Here is a 12,393-nt window from a genome sequence, read left to right as displayed (position 1 = left end):
GGAGGGATGGATCACGGCCAAGAGTTGGGTTGGGGGAGGCGAGTGGATGGGACACAACCTCCATGAGAATATCTGAGCCTGTCAGGGGAGTAGAGTATGAGGCCAGGAGAGGAGGGTCCTCTAGAATAGGTAGTAAGGCCATGGTGGGGCATCGCTGAGCAGAGCCCTGACCTGCTCCCTGGAACACATCTGGGGTATGGAGAGAGGAGCCAGGCCACCCTTTGATGCTGGAGATAGCACTGGCCACCAGCACTGTCTTCCTCCTGTCCCCCTTCTTGACCTCAGCCTCTTTCACTGAACAAACTCTTTCTTCTTCTCTCTCGGAAAATTTCATTCACAAATATTGCAAAGAAGCCTTCCTTTCCCACGTTCAGTGCCTTCCTGGGAAGTTCAGCACCGTGGGAGCAGCCTCGTGTTTTACTAACTACTTCTGCCTGTGGGTTCTGCAGCTGAGATGAGAGGAATAACAACTATCGCTTATTTACCATTTGTTTAGTACTGTGCCAAATGCTTTACATGTCTAATTTCAGGTCTTCCTGACAAAAGCCCTGAGAGGTAGAATAATTATCCCCATTTTACAGGCTTGGAGACTGAGGCTCAGAGAGTCTGGAAGACTTGTCCAGGGTCACATGGTCAGTAAATGAGTAGTAAGTAGTGCCAGGCTGGGAACCCAGGGGGTCTGCCCCCTTCACGTTCCTCACTAGGATGGTGGCCAGCCCCAGCCCCTGCCTATCACAGTGGTGGTGAACTAGACTGAGGGAGCTGGTGGTGCCCCAATGCCTAGGGTGAAGGGTCACCTCAGCAAGCTTCAAAATTAGGTCTGTTTCCTCCGAGGGCCCTCTGCAGAGACACTATTCATTAATCCTTCCATTCAGCAAATATTTAATGAGTGCCTACCATTCTAGGCCGCTGAGATATATCAGTGACTAAACAGAAAAAGATCGTTGCTTTGTAGAGACTATATTCTAGGAGGGAAAGCAGAAAAATAAGTTCCAAAGTATGTGAGAAAGTGATAAGGTTGTATATAAAAATGTAGACAGGGAAAGAGGCTCAGGGGTGGTGGTGAGCTGGAGGCAGACGGCAATTGTAAGAGATGGCCAGGGAAGTCCTCAATCAAAATTGAGATCTCAGCAAGGACAAAGAGGAGGGGAGGAGGTGGCCCAGGGCAGAAGTCAGGGAGTCATGGGCCCGAAGCTTGGGGTTAGCGGGAGGAGATGAGGTCCAAGAGGTGAGGGTAAGTGGGTAGGGCCTTGTGGCCACTGAACAGACTTTGGCTTTTTATTTTTTTCTTGAGATGGAGTCTCACTCTGTCACACAGGCTGGAGTGTAGTGGCAGGATCTCGCCTCTAGTGCAACCTCTGCCTCCCAGGTACAAGTGATTCTCCCGCCTCAGCCTCCTAAGTAGCTGGGATTACAGGCATGCACCATCACGCCTGGCTAATATTTGTAGTTTTAGGAGGGATGGGGTTTTGCCATGTTGGCCAGGCTGGTCTCAAACTCCTGACCTCAGGTGATCTGCCTGCCTCAGCCTCCCAAAGTGCTGGAATTACAAGCAAGACTTTGGCTTTTAATCTGAATGACAGGGCCAGCCACTGCAGAACCTGACTGACAGGTTCACCAGGCCACTCTGGGTAGTGCTATGTTGGGCACAGCATTGCAGGAAGGAAGGAAGGGACACGTGTTAGCCAACTTCTGTCCTCACTCCCAGGGTCCAACCTGCATCCTCTGGGCCAGTCTCATGGCCTTAGGCTGGGGCTTCATGCAGAGACCTGGGCTGGCCCCTCCCTCTGTGGAGGGCACAGTCACTTGGTTCACCAGCCCTGTCATCTACATTATTTGTGTAGTACTACAACTACATAATCTGGAAACACACAATACTTTTAATTAAAGAATTTAAATAAGGGCAATTAAACCTGGCAGGAGAGAAGCCATAGCACACAGAGAACTTAATTGGAATGAAAACCAGATTAAATATGGAAACGGCAGCTAAAAAAAAAAAAAAAATCAAAAGTTGAATGTATAGTATTTAGAAGGCTGAGAATAATTCCTACAGCCAGGTTCCCACCTTCCAGCCTAATTCCTCCTCCTTCTGGGCCTCTCAGGAATAGGAACTGGAAAGGCATGAGCAGAAGCAACAAACCTAGGACTCTGTGCCTCGCCTTGGCCATGTGACCCCAGGAAAATGGCTGAGCCACTCTGGGCTTCAGTCTTCTCAATTACAAAAGGAGACAGAGCATGCTGGGGCACTCAATTTGTGTCTCAACATAGAGAACTATGTGTAGACTGGGACATGTGGAAGCCACAGTCCATGAGCCTCCTGGGCACCGAGGAGCAGATCCCAGGTTATTACACAGCCAAGCACTTCTCTGCCTCAGTTTCCCAAGTGTGTGTCTGTGGTGCCTACGTGTGGAACAGCTAGCACCAGATTGGCCTGTTCCTCCTGGAATGTAAGAGTTAGAGTTGCCTGGGGGCTTGTTAAAGTATAGGTCACTGCCCCTCTCGCTTCTGATTCACTAGGTCTGAGATAAGGCCTGAAAATGTGTCTTTTAAAGTTCCCAGGTGCTGTTGCATTGGTGGTGTTGGTCTGGGACCGCACTTTGAGACCACAAGCTATGACCCCCTTTCAGGAAAGGGTTGGGCCCAGCTGGTCGCTTGCACCCTGAGGTAGAACATCTGGAATATTTGGGTTAAGCTCAGGCTGGTCTTACTTTTGCAATCAAGGAGTTCACAAGGATGCTTGTGTGTACTAACTCGTGGATTCCAAAGACTTCTCTGCTTATTTCAGAATTCCCATTCCACTTTCCTTTTTAATTAATTTTCCATGGGCAAGCCGCCCAGTGGGTCTTTGGCTTTAAGCATGGTGAGCTCAGGAGTTTCTAGGTTAAGTAGTTTATGATTAGTAATCAAATACTTCAAAGCATGTGTGGGACGTTACAGCTAGTTAAAGAAACCCTGAGATTAAGTCCCTTTTTTGGTAGAGTTAAGTGGTCATTTTTGTATTATGAATACTCAGCACCTGATTTACTAGTAAAGACTTTCGTGTTTTTTTTTAAGTGCTTGGGTGTTCTCTTTCTTAGTCTCACCTTTGAGTGAGATTCTGCCTGGGGCTTGTTGTGTGAAGGGCCCCTTGGACTGAAGGTGGGGTAACAGGAACATCAAGTGCAAAAGCACAGGCGGAGAGGGCTTATGGAGACAGCACGATGGCTGGAGGGAGCTTGCTGAGGAGGTAGGGATCCAGCCAGTTCACACATATTTGTGACCGGTTCAGCAGGGAGGCCCCAGCCCCAAACTCCCATTGCAGTGATCCACTGATTTTCCAGAGGCAGGACAAGGGACCATGGTATGGTGGTTTAAAGCATGGACCCCAGAGGCAGGATTCCCAGATCTGACTTTTGACAAATTACTTAATCTCTCCATGCCTCAGTTTCCTCCTCTATAAAATTGGGGATAGTTATAGTAAGTACCTTATAGCACTATCATAGGGATTAAGTAACATTTATAAAACAGAGTAGTACAGGGCACATAGTAAACATCGTATAAATGTTTGAGCAATACATTTTAAAATCTCACCCAGGTCTGGGTAGTGGGGAGCTGAGCCGTCACACCTAGTCCTGGTCCCTGATATCTGTGGGATGAGGGGGAGGAGGGAAGTGCTGACTTTCACAAACCAAAAATAACTAATAGTACATCCAAGGCCTAAACGAAGCTTTGTCAGTCCCTCAAAACTGGACAGTTCCACACTTGCCCCTTCATATGACATGGAAATGAAAGGCTGTTTTATTCTGGAGCCATAATGAAATACTCGATTATTGTCTCTTCTTTTCAACACAAAAGGTTCTCCAAGTTGGACTTGCTGACAGCACTTGGGGGTTGGAGCAGGAGAAAGTCAAGGACTCCTCCTCCTCCAGCATGGGGAAATTCTTTGGCAGAATTAGTGGTGTTCTCTGGGAAATGTGCTCTGCAAATAGATTCGTCTTTGCATGTGTTACTTATCTTGCATCAGATTATCAAATTAGACCTCACATATCAAGCCAATTGTCCCTTGACAGGCAGCTTTGGCTAGGGGCTCAGTCTCTTCCAGGCAGTCTCATCTAGTCTTGAAAATCTCTCCTTTCCTGGCATTAACAGACATCTCTGTGGCTATCCGCAATGCTCCCCACTTGGAAAATGCATCAGTGCTGCTCTGAGAATGAAGCAAGCACAGGGAGCTGGGGTGTGGCATCTGCCTTGCATGCCCTTGAACTCCCAGCTGGGCCTCGCCAGCGTTCCTGCCAAAGACCCCAGAGTATGAGGGCAACATGAAAGACAGTCTGAACACCCTGAGATTTCATCAGAGCCTCCTGTTTTAAAAAATACTCATTTAAATTTGCACTCCACTTCATGCAATATGCGTATCTGTTTTACTATAAAATATTTCCACCTCCCTCCTCCAAATCTGAGGTGGTCGGAAGAAGTGTGCGTTTATGCCGTAAGTTTGAGAATTCTACACAATTCGTGTCTGTGTACTGCACGTGGGATGCGCTACCACCTAAAAGTGTTCACTGCAGGAATGGGGATTTTCCAACGAAGCAGGAGCCTTGGACTATTAACATGAAATTTTCTTGAAATACTGTAGTATGACTTTATTTTTTCTTCAGTGAGCATGCGTACATCCAAGAACAATCACTGGGGTAGGATTTTGTTCATCTTTGGGGCTCCCACAAACCTAGCTCAAGACCTTGCACACAAGGGGCCTTTGGTTAAGGTTTGTGAATTTTTAAAAAAGACTCCTTCATTTGATCACCAGCGTGCTGGCTGCCGCCTCTGTCTCCGGCTTTTCGTTAGGTGCTGGAGATACTGAAGTGTGAGACACAGTCCTCCCCTCTAGTCTGTTAGCTGATGGAAGAAGAGAGGGACACGGGTTGAAATAATGGGTAAATGATGCCATGAAGTGTGATTAAGAGGATTAAGAGGATCATTCTGGAATTTGTAAGGTTTTGTATTCAGGCTGGCCCAGTGAGAATTCTAGGTGGAAAAAACCCTTCTCAGGATTTGCCATCTAACTTCAGGAGCTTAGAATTACAGAATTTCAGAGTCCATACACCCTTAAAAATCACCCAGCCCAACTCCATTGAGAGCTGTAGAGCCTTTGACAACCTGCTGATGGTCCCCTGAACTCACCACCTGCCCAAGCCATCAGCCTCATCGACAACTCTATGAAAAAGCAGCTCAATAAATTGCTCCTGATTTCCCCCTGCTGGTCCTCTCAGGGCTACACAGGACAAGCCTGCTGAGCCCTTGCCCAAAGCAGCCCTTCAGATATCTGCAGGTAGAACACTGACCCTCCTGAGCTATTTCTGGTCTTAAATAGTCCTCAATTCTTTAACCATGCATTCAAACATACAGATGGGCTTTCAGAAAGTGGGAGCTTGGAGGAACACATCATGACAACAGCCTTCCTAGAGCAAGAATCTCCTCAATAACATCTTTGAACAGACGACTCCCTCTAACATTAGGCTATTATAAACCATTCAAAGAAATAATGGTAGTTGCAGGTGGAGAGGTGGCCTTGTTACTACTGAGAGTCAGTCCTCTGCTTTGCTTGACAAGTATCCTGCCACAAAGTTCTTCTCTGTAGTGACCTGATATCTGCCTCTTCCCTCTCCCTCCTCTGGTCCAGGGGTCATTGACCAAATGCCTCTTTCACAGAAACCCATCACTGAATCCCAGAATCCCCCAAATCTCAGTATGGAGACTACTCTCAGAAGGTTGAAAGACATATACTTAATGCATATGAACCTATCATCCCAGTAGTTTTGGAAGTTTTTTAATCCTGGAGGAATCACCAATGGGAAAAATCACTGAAGGCAACAACTACCACTTTTAATATTAATGAAGTTTTTTCATGTGCTGATGTGGGAGGCGTCGGCTGTTTAGAGATGGGTGTGTAGCTTGAAGGAGGCAATTCTGCCTGCCCACCAAATGTTCTCAAACACAGGGCTGGCAATGGTCCTATATTAAGAACCACTCCACCACCCAACTACCATCATTTAATCCATCACTGTGCAACAACCTGCTGAAATGTCTCTCAAAGTCCTCCCTGATAGCTATCTGTCCCCACACCCCTGTGGCATCCAAGTCCTCCCATCTCTTCCCGGAACAATGGAACAGTCTCCTCCCTATCTGGCTTCCCTGTTTCTAGCCTCTTTCCTTCTGATCCACCCCGCTTTCAGCTGCCAGGGGGATTTTGCACACCCCACCATGGAAATCTACTACTTAAGAACCTTCCCCATTCTTTCCTTCTGCTTTTAAGGTGAAGTCCGTCTTCTTGGTATGGCTTTCAACTACCATTATCTGTTCTACGTGACTTATCTCCTTCTTGCCCCATCAAAAACTCCAAATTCTACCCACACCAGACAATGGATTCCTACTCCTAAAATATGCTTGGCTGTTTCATGCCTTTGCTCAAGTGAGCTTCTACTTGGGATGTTCTCTCTACACTTGGAAACTGTCTCTGCAACCTTTAAGATATAAATCAAACAAGCCTCCTACGTGAAGCCATCTCTGAGTTCTGCAGACCAAGTCGGTCATCCCAGGCTCTCAGAACACAGCACACCTCTTGGTTTCTGTTCTTATTCGGTTCTGTTGTGTTTACATGCCCATGAGCTCCTTGAGGGCAGAGGCTGTGTCTGATTTATATCTGCATTCCTCCTGTCCAACCCCCATGCTCAATAAATGTTTGATGAACAACTAAAGGAAAGACTGTTCATCATTGGAAAATTGCTCATCAGAGCCCTGCATATCAGCGTTGCCAAGAGATGTTTTCATCAAATCCAGTTTCTCAGTGTCAGTATCTAATGCTGTCCTGGTTCAGCCTGAAGTATTGCAAATTCAGAAGAGCTTGCGGGAGTTAGAGGAAATGTATTTTATTTGTTAAGCAGAAAATCAGGGTATGAGATGGAACACCAAGATATGCAAATGCCTATCTTCTTTGTAGGAGAACCTGGGAAAACACACCAGATTATTTTAAAATTAATTCAGTCCGAGTGTCTGTGGAGCTTAAATGTTGTCCTCAGGAGAATAAATAGTGCATAATGTGAAACGAGAAAGGAGATTTGAAATGCACCCAGTAAAAGCTCCTTTCAGTCCAGCTTCTATACCAGAACATCCTAGTTGGTAGGATCTGAATGCAATTTGCAAAGATTAAAACCTGTTGCAAGAAAATTAGCCCAAGCACAAGACTTTAATCATTTAAGAGGCTCCTGGCTTCTTCAGGTCTTGTCAACAGCAACTCCTCACCAATGAGGTCCTGAGGAGAGATTCCAGGTCACTTGATAAATATTGATCATTTTTCAGTAAGCAAAACTTTCACATATATTAATTATTAAATAGCAAGTGAGAGTGGCTGCTCTGGGTCTGCAAACTAGGAATCCAAAAATAATATTTCCAAATGGTTCCCTTTTATAGAATGATCAAAGATATGGTTGCCAAAGCACTCTGGGGAGTTTTAATTAGACATATGCCAAAGTGGCTGAAAACTGCCCAGTCACTGAAGAGCTGTGTGCCACAGATGCCTGCTTTGTTGATGTTTATGTCTGTTTAAGCAGGAATTGTGTGGGGCTGCCTTTTCAAGCCATGCCCTGGGATAAGGGAAGGAGGGAGCTGGAACTTGGGGTGACTTTGCCTCAAGAATGCCCATTTTACAACAGTGTTTCATTCTCTACCATAGCCAGGATGGACAGGCAAGATGGGAGGCATGGGGAGGGCTGGCCACAGCCCCAAGGCATCTAGGTGTGCACAGGAGATGAGGCTGAGTTACTCCAGTGGGGACTTCAGAGCATGGGTGGGAAGGACTCTGTGAGGGCTGGAAAGAGGGTAGAAGTGTCTGGGTGCAGGTCTTGGATGTCAAAGCAGCCTGGGCTTCAGATTCAGCCAGTGAATCTACCACTCTCAGTCCATGTGATCTTGGAGGGTGACTTCATCTCAATGTCTCATCTTGGAGGTGGGCTTGCTGTGCTATTAACATCAAACTGTATAAGGCTGAATGCAGAAAGGCTGAGGCTCACAGGCAGAGGAGTCTGAAGAGGGCTGATGCTTACTTCAGTTCAGGAATACCCATGTCTGGATGATACCAAGTCCCCAGGGCTGCAAGTGCCTGGCAGGGCTGTGGCCTCCAGGGGCTATTCCAGGACAGCCCAGAGGCCACTGCTCATCCTCCTCCTGCAGTAATCTGAAGCAGTACTCTCGTCGATCAGAGGACTCCTGGTGGTGCCTGTCAACATTTCCAGACCACATCACCAAAGCTGAGCCCGTAGGATTGGCCTTAGAGCCTGTGCTGAGAGGAGATTTTGGGGGATGACGCAGGCCATGAAGACCCCAGGGTCATGGAGGAGAGGGAGGAAGAAATGGCTAAACTTTCAAACTGCATCTCAACCTCCTGCTAACTCTTCATCCTGCCTCTTTCCTTTTCTAGAATCTCTCCTAATCCAGCTTCACAATCCCTGCCAGAGGAGGCTTTCAAAATCCTGGACCTAAACATGACCTGGGGTTGCACATCCTCATCTCCCATAGAACCAAATCCACCAGGTCCTGTGGCCTCCAGGCCTGGTCCAGTTGCCCTTCTAGGCTCTTCGGCCGCTTCCCACTGTGCCCTCCAGGATTGGCCACCCTCTGACTCCTGGAAGCTCCCTGAGCACGGCCTGCTTTTGATGTCTCACAACTTTCACACATGCTGTTTCCTCTCCCTGGAATGCCCTTTACTCCTTCCAAAGAGACCAGGCTCCCAGGTTCTTAACATTCATTCCTAGTTAAGCACATTGTCTTCTGAGAAGCCACCAGCCCTGCCCACCCCTAGCTGCACCACCACCAACTTCCTGCACTGTTCCATTCACAGAGGGCAGGGCAAGCTGAACCCAGAGGCCCAGCAGGTCTGGCTGAGGGCAGTAGAAAATGGTCCCTTGTGACTCACATAGACCCTGAAGACAGTCTCAGGCATGAAGCCCATTTCACCCCAGCAAAGTCAGCCCCACTCACCTCCACGGAGCCCGGAATATGCACTCAGGATGCTGCTGTCTCCAACCTACAAGCCTACTTTGCACCTAGTCCGTCTTGAGAAACGGCAGCCATCCCTCACCAGGCATGTACCTAACTGTCCTCCCACACCACACACCCCAGGCCTCCCTCTGCCTCTCAACTTGGAGGAAAGGAGGGAAATGTAGCCCCATCCTCTGTCCCCTGAGCTGGAAATCTGGCAGAGGAAAGTGATGAAGGCTTCTGCCAGGCACAGTGTCGAGTCAGCAGCAGCTCCCAGCTGGGGCATCTGGTGTTTCCACAGAGAGGGAGGTGGGAGGATGAACACCCTGTGTCTCAAGCCTCAGCCCTGACCTCTGGCCTTCTCCCACATGGCCACTTCCAACATAACTTCAGTGTTGAGAAGAAAGAATTGGAACTATTTCATGACTAATGACCAACAGGAGCACCTTGGGCATGTTCGTTAACTTCTCTGTGACTCAGTTTCCTCAGCTATGAGGTCAGGTGGTACCTATCACATCTGGTTGTGGTGAGGATTAAATGAGTTAATATATGCCTGACACACAGTAAGTACTATATGAATGTTAGCTGTTACTCCTATTGGGACAGAACTTTATAGTTTACAGCACATGCCAAAGGTTACATAGACAGGAAGGGGCAGGAGCCATGAGTCCTTTGCATGAGTTCCCTTTCATTGAACCCCCGACACTTTGCAGAGCAAGCTGGGACTCACAGAGTTGCCACCTGCATCCTCCACCTGCCCTCGGAAATGCTCCCATTTATTTCCTGGGCTCCTCTCCACCATCTGCTTTCCTGTGTTCACACAGCCCTGGTTGAGGCTCTTGGTTCTGCTTTCTAACTAGCTCCTAAGTCCATGACCTTGTTTTGAACTTGCAGCTCAGTATTGACCTTCACTGTTTATTTAGGACCTAAGAGTCTCTGTCAGTCCTCTAACTCTGCACACCCACGCCACAATCAAAGGTGCCCTATGCCCATGGAATATGATGTAGCTGGGACTCCCCTTACCAGCACCCTTTCTACAGAGAGAGTAACTGGACGCCAGGATTGGAATGAAGGTATAGCCAGCTTCCAAAGTTCCTCGCAGTGCCCCCAGCAGCCTCCATCCTTACCAGGAGAGAAGCAGCTTGCTGGGAGGCTGGAGTCAGGAGCTCCTGCCACTCAGTCCCATGAATACAGGTGTTCCCTCCTGAACTTCCCTGGGAGTGTCCACCATGTACAGCCCCAGGCAGCCCTGAGGCTCCACAACCCCATGGGCTCCCTCACTTCCTGTTATTAACATTTTACCTGCTCCACCTGGGAGGCAGGCATCCCTATCCGTGGGTGAAAACGGATCCTACCTTAGCAGATTCCCTGGTGACTAGGAGACCTCTGGGAAGAGGCAGAAGTTCTCCTCAAAGCTAGGCATCTAGATCCTTGGCCACCATTCTATAATGGGAGCTATGAGGGGCCAGTGAAGAGCAGGAAGTCAAATATGGGCCCCTGAATTAACAGAGACTTAATAAAGGAATGTCCCACGGTCACTAGTGTGAGGACTGCCTTTTGCCAAATGGCCCCAAGATGCTGCCCGGCAAGGAAACTTCTTCTCCCAGAGTGACCCAATACTGGGCAGAAGGCAGAGAAAGTTGCAGATCAGAGACCAGCACTGTCTACACCTGGGAGACTGGGGGCTGCATCTCATGAGCAGAGGCTTGTATAGGAGAAACGTGAAGGTTTAAAGTCAGAAAGACCCGAGTTTAAATCCCAGCCCCACCCCTAGCTGTGAGACTCTGGACAGGGGACTCCCCTCTCTGAGCCTCAGTTTCCTTATATCTAAAAATTAAGTACAATAATAAAATCATTATAATAAAACAACAACAATAATAAACTCCCTCAGAGCCAATATCACAGGGATCAATAGTTAACACACGAGACCCACGGCACATGGTAGGTGATCAGCAAATCCCTGAGAAGCAGGCTGGAGCCACAGCCTCATTACTGCCAGTCTCTCTCCTTCCTCTCTCCTCCATCCCCTCCCTGGTCCCTAAGGCCACGCTCCTCGTTTTCCAACACGGCTGCCACTGTGCCCGGGCTTGGGTTGCTACCTGAGAGAACTGCCAGTGAAGCTTCATCCTCTTGGCTTTGGCGTAGCTGCACTCGATGAGCCGGGGCCGGCTATTGACGTCCACCAGGCACCGGTTGTCATCGTCATCCACCGTGGGGCTCAGGATGCCCACATGGATCTGCTGACTGCTCGTGTAGTACACGTTCTGGGGGCGGAGGGAGGGAGAGAGTGTGGATAAATGCCAATGGCCACAGAGACAGGAAGGTAGGTAGTGATTCTCCTGGGCAGCTGGCAGAGAGGCCACAGTTAGGGAAGACCCTGGAGTCTTCACATCCAGTGGCCTTCAGATTATTTTCTATTGCAATAGACAAAAAGAAACCCTTTTACATTATGATCCAGTATAGTGTTTGGTCCACCTGTATAACTACAAGAAATAAAACACCCTTACATATGTAATATACACTGATTTCTATTCTAATCTTTCATTGGAAAACATTGGTCATAACCTTTTAAATTTATTTCTTCACCCAGTTTACAAACCCCTCTTTTTTTTTCAGAGATAGAATCTTGCTCTGTTGCCTAGCCTGGAGTGCAGTGGCGCATCTCGGCTCACTGCAACCTTCCACCTCCCAGGTTCAAGTGATTCTCCTGCCTCCACGTCATGAGTAGCTGGGATTACAAGTGTGCACCACCATGCCTGGCTAATTTTTGTATTTTTAGTAGAGACGGGGGTTTCACCATGATGGTCAGGCTGGTCTCAAACTCCTGACCTCATGATCTGCCTGCCTTTAATCCACTATTTACAGATTCCCCGATTTCCTCCCTTCATAAATATTTCATGTCAGATACTGTGCTTTGTCAGAGCAAAAAGCCTGGACCGCGCCTTCAGGAAGCACAGAGTCTTGTGGGATGGGAGGTGTGTAACACATAATTTCTATGCACACTAAGACTGTGCAGAGCAGGAGGTGGCAAACTTTTTCTTAAAGTGCAGGTTGACAAATATGTTTGGTTTTGTGGGTGTGCTGGGGAGTCTCCAAGACCACCCCTCAGCTAGATGATTTTCTATGGGGACTCACAGGACTCAGCACATAACTGTACTTACTGCTATGATTTATGACAGCAAAAGGATACAAAACAAACCCAAAAGGAAAAGGAAAAGAAGAAAGGCTCCTGGACAAAGCCCAGGGAAACCAGGTCCAAGCTTCCAAGGGCCCCCTCTCGGGGGAGGTGCACAGGACGTGCTCAATTCCTCTGAGCTGTGACAACAGATGAGAAATGCTGTCTACCAGAGAAGCACATTAGAGACACAGCACTCAGGGTTT

The 12,393-nt window shown here is 48.0% G+C and overlaps 1 protein-coding gene across 1 annotated transcript in view; it reads right to left on the bottom strand.

The window, feature by feature from the left end:
* GALNT18 (polypeptide N-acetylgalactosaminyltransferase 18) overlaps positions 1-12,393 on the bottom strand; it is a 355,023-nt gene that overhangs the window by 10,903 nt on the left and 331,727 nt on the right. The window contains exon 10 of the mRNA XM_011954282.1: positions 11,112-11,276. Within this exon, the coding sequence (XP_011809672.1) occupies positions 11,112-11,276 (165 nt within the window). The remainder of the gene's footprint in view (positions 1-11,111; positions 11,277-12,393) is intronic.

Source organism: Colobus angolensis, unplaced genomic scaffold (genome assembly GCF_000951035.1).
Source record: "Colobus angolensis palliatus isolate OR3802 unplaced genomic scaffold, Cang.pa_1.0 Scaffold380, whole genome shotgun sequence".
Taxonomy (NCBI): Eukaryota; Metazoa; Chordata; class Mammalia; order Primates; family Cercopithecidae; genus Colobus; species Colobus angolensis.
This window is presented reverse-complemented; position numbering and strand designations above follow the sequence as displayed.